At 63.0% G+C, this 11,787-nt stretch overlaps 1 protein-coding gene across 6 annotated transcripts; it reads left to right on the forward strand.

The window, feature by feature from the left end:
- Window positions 1-1,486: 1,486 nt before the first annotated feature.
- RGS11 (regulator of G protein signaling 11) lies at window positions 1,487-10,939 on the forward strand. 6 transcript variants are annotated; one of them, XM_059155497.1, is made up of 18 exons: window positions 1,487-1,598; window positions 1,936-2,032; window positions 2,132-2,182; window positions 2,356-2,462; window positions 3,194-3,245; window positions 3,372-3,430; window positions 3,648-3,724; window positions 3,847-3,928; window positions 5,301-5,369; window positions 5,543-5,584; window positions 6,383-6,412; window positions 6,497-6,558; window positions 6,660-6,773; window positions 6,862-6,977; window positions 7,072-7,159; window positions 7,248-7,386; window positions 9,954-10,036; window positions 10,124-10,939. In XM_059155497.1, the coding sequence occupies exons 1-18, from the start codon at window positions 1,554-1,556 to the stop codon at window positions 10,245-10,247; spliced, it is 1,437 nt and encodes a 478-aa protein (XP_059011480.1). In that variant the 5' UTR covers window positions 1,487-1,553; the 3' UTR covers window positions 10,248-10,939. The 6 variants fall into 6 exon arrangements, with proteins under 6 accessions (XP_059011480.1, XP_059011479.1, XP_059011481.1 ...); XM_059155496.1 differs by having other exon boundaries at window positions 5,301-5,594; XM_059155498.1 differs by lacking the exon at window positions 5,543-5,584.
- The last annotated feature ends 848 nt before the right edge of the window (window positions 10,940-11,787 follow it).

The raw sequence follows: 11,787 nt of genomic DNA on the forward strand, positions 1-11,787 counted from the left end.
ATCCCTCTTGGGAGTTCCACCTCTCCATAATCTTTCCCAGGGCAGGATTCACCCACCTGAGATGCAGGCCATTCTGGAGTCCTGTTTTTGCTGCCCTTTCCCTGGGGTTGGGGGTGGTCAGGGAAGCCACTTGTCGAGGCTGGGGACATCTATGGCCTCTGGTGGCCATACAGCTTCTGTAGATAGCCAACCATCCAGAAAGGACAATCAGGCCTGGGACCAACCTGACCCGTACCTGTGTGGGTGGGAATGGTTGGGAATTCGCTGGGCTCTAAGAGAGGAGGGTACCCTGGTAGCCGTTCCCCCTGCCCCCAGTACCACTGCCCCAGCTCATCCTGGACCTGGCCTTGTCAGCACTGGAAATGGATCAGTGTAAGGCTGTAGGCCAGAGGCCAATCCCAATTATCCTGCCCTGTCCCCAGCACCCCATGAGAGAGGAGGGGGACTCTATCTTCAAAAGAGCAGAAACAGACCTTTTAGAACTTCTTAAAAATAGGGGCACCTGGGGGGTGGAGTCCGTGAACCATCTGCCTTTGACTCAGGTCACGATCTCAGGGTCTTGGGATAGAGATTGCATTTTGGGGGCTCCCTCTCAGTGGGTGCTTCTCCCTGTCCTTTGCCCCACTCATGCTCTTCCTGGCTCTCAAATGAATAAGTAAATAAATAAAAATCTAAAAAAAAAAATCCAGCAACAGGCCTCTGGGTTGGTAGTGGCGGAGCTGCTGGAGCAGGGAAAGGGCTGGAAGTGGGCCCTGAGCCTGGAAGCTGCAGGTGCTCCCCCCTCAGTGTGTGGGAGGGGGGGGGAGCGGGAGCTGGGACCCCCTGCCCTGCAGTAAAGCTCCTCTCCCACAGTCTCTGAGCTCCTGCATCTGTGATGTCTCTGCTCTGCTCCGTCCCCTGTGGTCCTGCCCAGGTCACCGCGCAGGGGTAGGCCAGTGAGCTCCGCCCCCCGCAACGCCGCCTGCCCGCAGGCCTCCATGCACCCCCAGTCAGCAACCCGCACAGCCGTCCTGTGTCGCAGCAGCCTGGAGGCACTGATGTGCTGTGCCCCGTCGCGGACACACTCCTGGGGCCAACTGACCCCTCGCCCTGACCCCGCCGCCCCGCCCCGCCGCCAGTGTTGCCGCATCCCGAAGTGCCCCCGTTGCCTGGGTGTGCGAGGCAGCAGTGGGCCTTGCACGGCTGCCCTCGACCCCACCTGCCCCACAGAAGCCTCTCCTCGAGACTCTCCTGTCTCTGCGCACCCCCACCGGTGCCCGCTGAGCCCGACTCCCTCACAGTGCCCGCAGCATCCGGGGCGGACCCTTCCCACGGACGCGGGCCTCAGTGTCCCCTGACGGGGCGGGGGGCGACCCTCCTAGACCCTAGAGCCAGGCCGTGCGGGCGCGGAGGCTAAGGCCGCTGAGGGTCGGGGGTGGGGGAGCCCATCTCGCCCGGCTAGGGGCGGTGGGGGCGGGGCCGGCCGGTGGGGCGGGGCCGGGGCGGGGCGTGCGGGCGCGCGAGCGCGCGGGCGGGGGCGGCTCCACCGCTCCGCCATCTGGCGCTCGGCAGCCATGGCCGGCGGACGGCGGGGTGCGCAGCTGCCGCATCTCAGCAAGGTGGGTGCCAGGACGGGGTCCCGCTCTCCGCCCCCTGGGTTTCCCGGCATGCGGGGCGGGGAGCGGCGGGACAGGGGTGGTGTGGGCGCGCACGAGTGTGGACGCGGGGCCGGGGGCGCGGCGCCGTGTGCGGCGGGGCGGGGCGTCGAGCCGCGGGAGGGGGCGCGGGGGCGTGGTCCTGTCCCTCTCCCCTCCTCCCGCCCCTGCTGCCGGCCGCTGCCCCAAATCCGCAGTGGCGCGGTAATCTTCCCTGAGCTCCCCGATCCCGTCGCGGGGAGTCGGGTCTAGGGCGGAGGAGCCTGTCCGGAGCAGCGCCCCCCGGTGTCCCCTCGCCCAGATGGAGCGGGTGGTCCTGAGCATGCAGGACCCCGACCAGGGCGTGAGGACGCGGAACCAGCGCCTGTTCATCACCGTCATCCCGCACACCGCGGCAGGTGAGGCGCCGCCGGGCGGGGCTTGGTGGGCGCCCTGCCGCGGCCCACCCCCGCCCCGCCGCCGCCCACCCCTGCCCCATGCCAATTTCTGCTGTGCAGGCGGCGACGTCGTGGCGTGGCTGATCCGGAAGTACTGCATCTCAGACGAGGGTAAGGGGTCAGCCCCTTGCTCGCCCTGCCCGCTGCTCCCTGCCCTGGGGTCGCTGTGCTGACGTCCTGGGTTGGTCCTCCTCAGGGCTCACAGGTGTCAGGGCAAGCCAGGTGCGCTGAGGAGTTTGGTTCTGGCGGCTGAGAGCCCGCCTCCCTGTGCCCCTCCCCTGCAGAGGCCCTGCACCTGGGCACTCTCCTAGTGCAGCACGGATATCTGTACCCTCTGCGGGAGCCCCGCAGCCTCCAGCTCCGGCCGGATGACACGCCCTACAGATTTCAGGTCAGGTGCTGCTGGGAGCAAGGGGGAGCCCCAGACTAACAGCTCAGCCAGAGGGGACTCCTGGGAGGGGGACTGGGATTGGAGGAGGAAGCGGTGATGTCACCACAGGCCTGGGTCCATGGCCCCTCCCCACGAGGCCTGGACAGTATCTGCCCGGTGGTAGAAGGATCCAGTTAAGGTGAGAGACCTGCAGTTTCTCTGAGATCACAGCAGGGACCCCATAAAGGGCGTAGTACCTGGGGAGGATTCTGGTGGTTTCCCTGAGGGTCCTTAAGCCCTGGCTCATGAAGGAGCCTGTGTGGGGCCTGAGGACAGGGTCCTTGCATCTCGGTGTATAACCCCAGGCACGGTGGAGCTCCCCTGCCCGGCCTCTGCGGCCCCAACTGGGATCCAGGCAGGCTTTGCTCTCAGTCCTCACCCACAGTCTTCAGCACAGACTGAGTACATGCGTGGCTTGGGCAGGGCCTGTCCACCCCACCAGGCAGCGAGGACTCTGGGAGGCCAGTCAAGGAAGCAGTGCCTGCCCTGGGCCCCAGGGGGTGAGTGGAGCTAGGTTCCCGCTGGGGAAAATGGCCAGTGGTCTGTGAGTCTCCAGGCTGTAGGCAGACAGGCAGGTTCTGAGGCACCATCTGGCCAGCCCAGTCCCTTCCCAAGGGATAGGGGAAGGTGGTCATAGCTGGGGTGGGGAAGGCCCCGGAGGTCCCGGACGCCCTGTTCCTGCACCATACCAGACGCCCTATTTCTGGACAAGCACCGTGTGGCCAGCTGCGGAGCTGGACTACGGTGAGTGTGGAGGAGCGGGCTAACCTGGGACAAGTTCCTAGCCTTGCTGCCCTCTCTCCCGAGTGATGCCACGACAGACGAGGGGCAGAGAGGTCTCCCCTGCAGCCTGGCCCCCTATCCTTCCAGCCATCTACCTGACAAAGAAGAACATCCGAAAGCAGGGGACCCTGGTCGGGCACGAGAAGGTGGGTCCCCCCCGCCCCCTGCTGAGTCCAGCCCGAGGACCCAAGACCTGCCCTTGGTCCCGGGCCTCCCGGTTTGCCCTGGAGCACAGCCCACGCCCCAGGAGAGTGCAGACACACAAACACGTCATCTGTAGATATCTCTGTGGGGAGGTGGTTGGTCTGCGCCCCGAGCTGGGCACGGGAGGGGTTATCCACTGGCACCCTCGACATCCCCCAGGAGCACTATGACCAGCTGCACAGGAAGATCAGCCACACCTGGGACCTGGTGGTGATGCAGGCTCGGGAGCAGCTGCGGTAAGAGCTTGCCCTGCTCGAGCCGAGGGGGCACTGCCCAGGCTTGGCTGCCCACCTGGCTCTGCCTGAGGGTGGGGGCGGTTTTGGGCGCCACGGCCCCCCACCTCCACCTCCATCCCCAGGGCAGCTAAGCAGCGCAGGAAGGGGGACAGGCTGGTCATTGCGTGCCAGGAGCAGACGTACTGGCTGGTGAACAGGCCTCCGGTGAGCCCCCTTGCGTGTGTGTAGGGGCGGGGGTTCTCGTACAGCAGTGGGGTCAGGGGGCCCTCATACAGCAGTGGGGTCTTGCTGGGATTCAGTGTGCCTCCCTCAGGTGCTCTCTCTGGACCCACAGTTTGAGCCTGTGGTGAGGATGTGGCTTTTGGGGTCCCAGCAGAAAGTTCTAGTTCTAGGACCCATCAGAACCAATCATAGGGCCAGTCCACACACATTACAGGAAACCAGTTTCTTTCTTTCCTTTTTTTTTTTTTTTTAATATTTTTATTCATTTATTTGACAGGGAGATTACAAGTAGGCAGAGAAGCAGGCAGAGGGAGAGAGGGGGAAGCAGGCTCCCTGCTGAGCAGAGAGCCCGATGCGGGGCTCGATCCCAGAACCCTGAGATCATGACCTGAGCCAAAGGCAGAGGCTTTAACCCACTGACCCACCCAGGTGCCCCAAGAAACCAGTTTCTTTGAGGTGTAAGGGCGGGGGCAAAGTGGGGCCAGGCTTATTGACAGCACTGAGGGGCTGGGGTCACAGGCCAGGAACTTCTGGGGGTGCTAGCCTGCAGTTAGGCCTTCCCCAGAACTATGGTCTGGGCGGGAGGTTTGCAGTCCCCCTGCTGGGTGGGGCTGTGGGACAGTCCCAGCTACCACGAGGGGAAGTTCTTGTGGGATAAATCCACAGGGAAGAGCGAGCCCCGCACCGGCCCAGTAGGTCATGCGGGTTGTGTACGTGTGGGTTAGGGTGGGGCTGTCTCTGGGGAAGTGATGGGTCATCTTCCGCCTGAGCGCTAGGTTGGGGAGGCTGGGGCAGGAGGGTGAAGTGGGTATGGCTCCCAGGCTGTGTCTATGGCTGAGGGTCCAAGTGGAGGGCCCTGGGAATGGCAGCTGGAGCCTCTGGGTGAGCAGGCATAAGGGCCGTCTGTGAGGGGGGGCCAGCCCAGCACATGTGTTGGAGGATGGGAGGGCCAGCATGCGGGGCACGTGACTGCCCCAAGACGGGCGGTGAGAGGGGCGCCCGGCTGGCATGGTTAGGAGAGTGCAGCTCTGGGTCTCGGGTCATGACTTGGAGCCCCACTGGGCGTCCAGCCTACTTTAAAGAAGAAAGAAGAGGGATGGTTTGGCTTGTGCTGTGAGCAGTGAGAACCACAGTGGGGAGGTGAGCTGGCCTCAGGGGAGGTCCCTGTGGGGGTGGGATTGGTAGGGAGGGGGCCCAGACTCTGCCCTTCTCCGATGGCTGGTTGGCACTTTACAGAATGACGTACGGGTGCAGAGTTGATGGGGGAGCCAGGGGCAGAAACCCTAGGCTGAGGTGGGTCTCGGCAGCCCACCTGGGTTGGACCACCCCACCACATCTCGGCCTTCCTCTGCAGCCGGGTGTCCCCAGCGTCCTGGAGCAGGGTCCCAAGCGCAGCTCCTGTGCTGCTGATCGAGTGCAGATGGTGAGGCCCTGCCCATGTGCCCCCAGGCCGCACCCTTCCACCCCTGCATACGTGTCTCCCCACCCCATGTGGGGGCTGCCCAACCATCTGTCCCAACGGTGTCTGACCCTGACACCCAGAGGCCCTGCTCTGCTCCTGGCATCATGCGCCCCCGCCTGCACCCCCGCTTCCAGGTCTCTGCTAATCCTCACCTCTTGTCTCCCCAACCTGCTACGGTGGGTGCCTGTAAGTGTGACGGGGCTCTGGGAAGGGTGGGACAGCCTCAGGGTCTCCGGGAGTTGGAGACACCCCCCACAGAGCCATGGATGGGCCCTGAGGGGCCTGGGCTGAGCCGGCCACCTCCCTCTAAGGCCTCTGATGGCCTGTGGACAGACGTGTTCAGACCTGGTAGCAAGGCTCTGTTCCAATCCCCCAAAGCGCAAAATATATAATACCTGGTACCTTACAGATAAAACTTTCCCTTTGAAGTGGTAGTTCACGGTCATGGGTTTGGAATGTCCTCATGATAAGATTGGCCAAAGAGAGCCAAGACCAGCACTGGGCATCCCAGGCATCCTGACGGTTGTGTGGATGTTGGGCAGGGCCAACCAGTCCACCTGGCCCCGAGGTTGTGGCAGGCGGGCTCTGAGCTCTGAACACGATGGGATGACTTAGAGTGCGAGTTAGCAAGATGGAGTCCCCCACTGTGATCCTGCGGCTGGATCTCTCATGTATCTGCTGGTTTAAAAAAAATGAACTAGATACATTAAAAAAATAGGAAGTAGGGACAGTTGGGGACTGTAAGGTGACTTCGACAACCTGTGGGCTCCATGGGACATTCTGGAAACCTTATCTAGAGGCCCCAGATGCTTCTTGGAAAGCCAGACCCTCCATTAGAGGAGGGGTCTTCACGGGGCAAGACAGGGGGCTTGAGCCATTCTCCACCAGCCCAAAGATGGACTCATGAGCCCAGGGTGGGGGGTCGGTCCCCACAGGGCCCACCTTCTAACTGCAGTCCTTTTGGCCCCTTCCAGACCAAGAGCACAGAGTTCTACAAGCAGGAGGTAAGTTCTGGGGGTGGTGGGAGGGAGGGGCCCGGGCTGGCTGACCCCCAGCCTGGGCCCCACCTCATGGGCCTCACATCCTAGATGGAGCACTGCAGGAAAGCCCTGACCAGGGCCCGGGTGAAGTCGTCCGTCTGCCTGGAGGCGTGAGTGGGTTGGGGGGCCCGGAGTGCAGACCCTCCCTCTAGGGCCCTGGTCCCCACGGCCTCCCCCAGCACTGGCCCCTGGCACGGCCCCCCACCCCCAGGTACCTGAAGTTCAGCGGCCAACGTGGGCCACACGACCCCATGATGTCGGGCTGCCTGCCCAGCAACCCCTGGGTCAGCAACGAGGACGCCTACTGGACCATCAATGCGCCCAGGTGAGCCCAGGGCGTGGGGGCCGGGGGGCCCTGCCATCCCGCTGGCACAGTCCTTGTGCTCCTCACCAGCCCCCGCCTGTCCCCACAGTGTGGCCGTGCCCACAAAGCTCCGTGTGGAGCGATGGGCTTTCAGCTTCCAGGAGCTCTTGGAAGATCCCGTGGGAAGGGCCCATTTCATGGACTTCCTCGAGACCGAGTTCAGTGGTGAGAAGCGCTGTGCCCTGCTCGAGGTCCCTCCGGGTTTCTGCCAGGCCCGGCCACTGCTTGGGTGGGCCTCACTGGGCTCGTGGCCTTCCAGCTGAGAACCTCAGCTTCTGGGAGGCGTGCGAGGAGCTGCGCCACGGAGGGCAGGCCCAGGTCCGCGCCACCGTGGATGCCATATACCAGTGAGTGCCGCGGGGCAGGGACTGGCGGGCGTGCGGGGCCCACAGCCACGGGCCTGTCTCCTCGCACGCCCCCTTTGTGCTGACTCAGGCAGTTCCTGGCCCCCGGTGCTGCCCGCTGGGTCAACATCGACAGCCGGACGATGGAGCGGACCCTGGAGGGCCTGAGGCAGCCCCACCGCTATGTGCTGGACGAGGCCCAGCTGCACATCTACATGCTGATGAAGAAGGTGAGCAAGGGGGGCAGGCGAGTGCCAGCCTGGCTCCCTGACCCCGGCTGCCGTCGCGCATACACCTGCAGACTGAGGTCCTGCGGGCCGACTGAGAGGTCTGCTTGTGATTTTTATAAGTATCGTAACGTGGAAGATTCCAGATGTAAAGTAGACACAGTGACATGGTGAATCCCTGCGTTCCTGCTGCCTGACTTCCAAACCGGTCAGCTTGGGGCCCGTCCCGACCCCTCGTCCATCCCTGCCTGCTGCCCCCCACCCCGTGACTCTTGTGCCATTTTCAGACTTCCTGTCTCTGTGTGTGGTCAGGATCCCCTAAAGGACACGGACCCCACCTTCCCTTTCCAGTGGGACCCAGGTGTCAGCATCACACACTGAACACAGGGTATTTGGCCCATGTCCTCGAAGAGCTGATCGGGTTCTGAACAGGCTCTGCTTGGCGTCCGATCGTCCCCGTAACACGTCACCACAAACCCAGGGCCTTAGGACAGCGCCATCTGGTTCTGTCACAGTGTGCTGGTCAGGCGTCCCCGCTGGGTCTCCTGGGGCAAAGGTCATGGTGTGGGCTTGCTGGCTCCCATCTGGAGGCTCTGGGGGGCCGGTCACGTTCCCTGCCCTTCCCGGCTGCTGGGGATGCTGCTCCTCTGTGAGCAGCCACTCCTGAGGCCCTGTCACCAGCGTAGTGTGTGCAGCCGGTCCCTCTGGCCGTCCTGCTGGCCCCTTGGACTTTAGGCCGCCCTTTGTTCTGTCATGCCTTACCTCTGGGTCCTACCTGCGGGGCTGTTGCCATGTCTTTGGAGGGACTCTGTCGCCTCGCTTCCTGGATGTAGGTGGTGAGGGTGACTGGATTGGGCTCAATGTCGGATTGTACCGTCTTTGGTTTCTTCAGAGGTGATGCTTGGCGTGTCCTCATTAGGACATACGTGGGGCCCGGCCGCCTCCCGTTCGGGGATGCGAGCTGCCTGACAGTGGCTGGCCCGGGTGAGAAGCCGCCACCCCTGCCTCTGTTGGTGAGCTGGTGTGCGTCGCGGAGGTGTGTCCCCTCGCCTGCGTCTTGCCCACGGTCCCCCAGGGGAGGCACAATCAACACGTGATTTCTTATCCTCTTCTCCACTTTTGAGTCGTGACTTAGAGCCGCTCGCCTGCTAGGGGTCAGTGAGTGGGAGGTGGTTTTCATACCACGGTCCTTCCAAGCTCTCGCCGGATGGTGGTTTTGTTTACTGTGGTTCTCCCTCTGCCTTGCTGTGCGGAGCCCCCCACCCCCAGCCCCCCGTTGGCTCTCGAGGCACTTGATGTGTTCTGAGACCTGCTGCGGCTTGCCCAGGCCCCCCTGCGCCGTTCCCACGGGAGGCCCTAGCCCCTCTTCTAGGCTCTTCGGAAATCTTGACCTGCTGGGCATGTTCGCGGTCACCCAGATCGTGTCCAGGTCCTTCAGTGAGCAGAACCAGAAGTACAGGGTTCTCGGTAGAACACGGGCTCCCACGAGCACGATCATTCAGATCGGGTGTGCAGAGCTCCTGGGCGCGGGCTTCCATCGTCTTCCTCACTAACCCACTGGACGTCTTGGTTCGCAGCAGTGTGGGTGGCGACACGCTCGCTTTCCTCCCCTCTCTCCCCGGCATCCCGGCTGGACGACCCCACGCTCCCGTGCACTATAAACCCACGCACGACGGTTACGTGCTTCGCTGGGTCCTGGGTGTGTCCCCTCCTGGGGGCGCCCCGTGGACGGCTCCGCTGCCTTACCTGTGCTCAGGGTGGCATCACCACCCGGACGCACGGTCGTCCCGCTTTACCTTCCATGTTCAGGAACTGATGATTTGTTGTTTCCTTTTGTAATTATGTGAAGCATCTACGTGGGTCTAAAATCCAATCTATAAAGAAGGTATACTTCAAATACGTCTAGTTCTATCACAGTCTTCCTACTATAATTGTTTAAAATTTGTATTTTTTTTTAATATAAACAAGGAGGTTCACGGCTTTCTTTCCTTCTTTATTGGTTTTTCTTGACTTTGTGTATTATTTTTTTAAATGATTATCACCCTTTTTTTTTTTTAAAGATTTTATTTATTTATTTGACAGACAGAGATCACAAGTAGGCAAAGGGACAGGCAGAGAGAGAGGAAGGGAAGCAGGCTCCCCGCTAAGCAGAGACCCCGATGTGGGGCTCGATCCCTCGACCCTGAGATCATGACCTGAGCCAAAGGCAGAAGCTTTACCCACTGAGCCACCGAGGCACCCCTCAACCTTGTGTTTTATTTTGCTCCGTTTCCTTGCCCTCCCACTTGCGGGTGCATTGAGAACCCGGGGAGGCACTCCTTGGGGTTTCCTGCTTGGGGTCCTGTGGTTCAGTCCTCCGTGCATGGGTGCTGGGCCCCTGCCTACCTTCTGAGGGTTAATGGGCCCACTGGCTCGGAGCCCAGGTGTCCCTGCACCTGTCTGACTTGGTTGGGGCAGGTCTGGGACAGCTGCCTCCAGTGCCGTCCACTGGGGGTGCTCTGGGGCTGGCAGGGGCCCAGCAGTGCCAGGCAGGGGCCCAGCGGAAGCCGGCTGAATGCTCTCTCTCCCAGGACTCCTACCCGAGGTTCCTGAAGTCCGCCGCCTACAGAGACCTGCTGGCAGAAGCTGTGGTTCCCCCAGAGGCCAAGAGACGGTGAGCTTGGCCGCGCCCTGTGCCCGGGCAGTGAGGCGGGCGGGACCCTCACAGCCGCCCTGCACTCAGGTCCTCTCTTGTCCACAGGGTGTTCCCGTTTATGCGTAAGCCGCTGCATGCAAGCCCCAGCCCTGCTCTCCTTCCTGCCTCTCCCTCTGGGGAGCCTGTGGCTGCGACCAGTGGCCCTGAGTGTGGTGACAGGGGCACCTAGGTGGGCAGATAGCAGGAGAGGGAAGTGGCCATCCTCACCGCTGGCCTGGGGTCCTGGCAGCTCTTGAGACCCTTGGCATGGGCGTCCCCTAGTGCCCAGAGGGCCCGGCCTTGCCCCCGTGTCTGTGGGGCTCTTGGGCTCTCACCTTTTCCCTTGTCAAGCCTTCCCCTCCCCAGAAGGGGCTGGTCCAGGGGCTGATTCCTGGGAAAAGGTGTCCCTGAGCTTCGGTCACCTGGACAAGGGGAGGATAAGGGGGTCCAAGCGGGGCTGGCTGCATGAAGCCCCTGGCATTCTGTGGTCTGCTGGCGGGACCCTGCGGGGACCACACGGCACGCCCCAGTTCCACTGGGGCTGTCTCCGCCTTGCAGCCCGCCCTCACGGGTCTTGCCCACACCGTGGCCATCATTGTGCACGTCCCAGACCTCCTCCCGCAGGGACACCTCCAGTGCATGTCCTTGAGGCTGGGGCTCCCCTGGAGCCTCGCGTGTGAGGCAGAGCTGACTCCAGGGCCTCACCTGGGACAGCCAGTCCCGTTCATGGCCAGGGCAGGTGGACTCCTTGGGGAAGAGGGGTGTGCCAGACCCGGGGAAGGTGTAGCTGGTCTCTTGGGGTGCGGCTCTCGTCAGGCCGGGGAGGTACCCGTGCTACTCCCACCCACACCCAACCGGGAAATAAAAGACCCTTGGCCCTCACTCTTGAGTTCACCCATTGTCCGAGTTGTGGATTGTGGTGGAGTGTGTGGTGAGTGGTAGGCATGCGGGAAGCGTGCGTGATGCGTGTGGCATGAGGCGTGTGTGGTGTGAGAGGCTCGTGGTAGACATGAGGCACGTGTGCAAGTGAGGTGGTGTACGTGTGAGGCATGTGGTAGACGTGAAGCAGGCATGGTGTGCGTGAGCCACATGGTCTCGCAGTGTGAGGGGCGTGAGGTGTGTGTGAGCCGGGCAGTGGTGGCGGACACTGGGGGAAGTCGGGAGATCTGAGGCGCGGGTCACGGAGAGTGTCATGTGGCGGGTCTGCGGCAGAGGAGGGACCCAGCTTCCAGGCTGGACCGGGGCTGCAGCCCCGGCGGTCTTCAGAGGAGACGGCGAGTAACATCATTTGCACTCCGGCCGGACAAGGGTGCTCCAGGGGAGTCCAGACACGGAGTCCTGGGACATCATGGGAGACAGGAGGCTCCTGGCATTCAGCCCAGCGCAAGCCGGGCCAACTGAGGCCTGGGGCGCAGGAAGCCCAGCCGGTACAGAGCCCCTGAGGGGCCGCGGGCTGGCTGCCGCGTCCACAGGTCCAGGGTGCACGGCCCGGCAGCACAGGCATCTCCCGGGCGCCGCTTGAGCTCTGGCCCGCGGTCTCAGGACCTGCAGGGTGGGCCCTGGGAAGCCAGGGGGGTGCTGCCACAGCCCTCCTGGTCCCAACACGGTGGGCCGGGCAGCAGCTTCCACAGTGACCAGGGTCCTGCTCCCAGCAGAGGGCTCCCCGGCCGCAGGCATCTGTGCAGCTGGGAGACCGGCTTCTCCCGTCCAGAGGCACAGGTAGTTCAGGG

This window comes from Mustela lutreola, chromosome 17 (genome assembly GCF_030435805.1).
Source record: "Mustela lutreola isolate mMusLut2 chromosome 17, mMusLut2.pri, whole genome shotgun sequence".
NCBI lineage: Eukaryota > Metazoa > Chordata > Mammalia > Carnivora > Mustelidae > Mustela > Mustela lutreola.

What these genes read in the sequence shown, in the direction of transcription:
- RGS11 (XM_059155496.1), top strand. Translation starts at nt 1,554, where the DNA reads ATGGCCGGCGGACGGCGGGGTGCGCAGCTGCCGCATCTCAGCAAG. An exon ending in ACCTGCTACGGTGGGTGCCT is followed by an intron (nt 5,595 to 6,382) that starts GTAAGTGTGACG and finishes GGCCCCTTCCAG; the next exon opens with ACCAAGAGCACAGAGTTCTA. An exon ending in CCTCGAGACCGAGTTCAGTG is followed by an intron (nt 6,978 to 7,071) that starts GTGAGAAGCGCT and finishes GTGGCCTTCCAG; the next exon opens with CTGAGAACCTCAGCTTCTGG.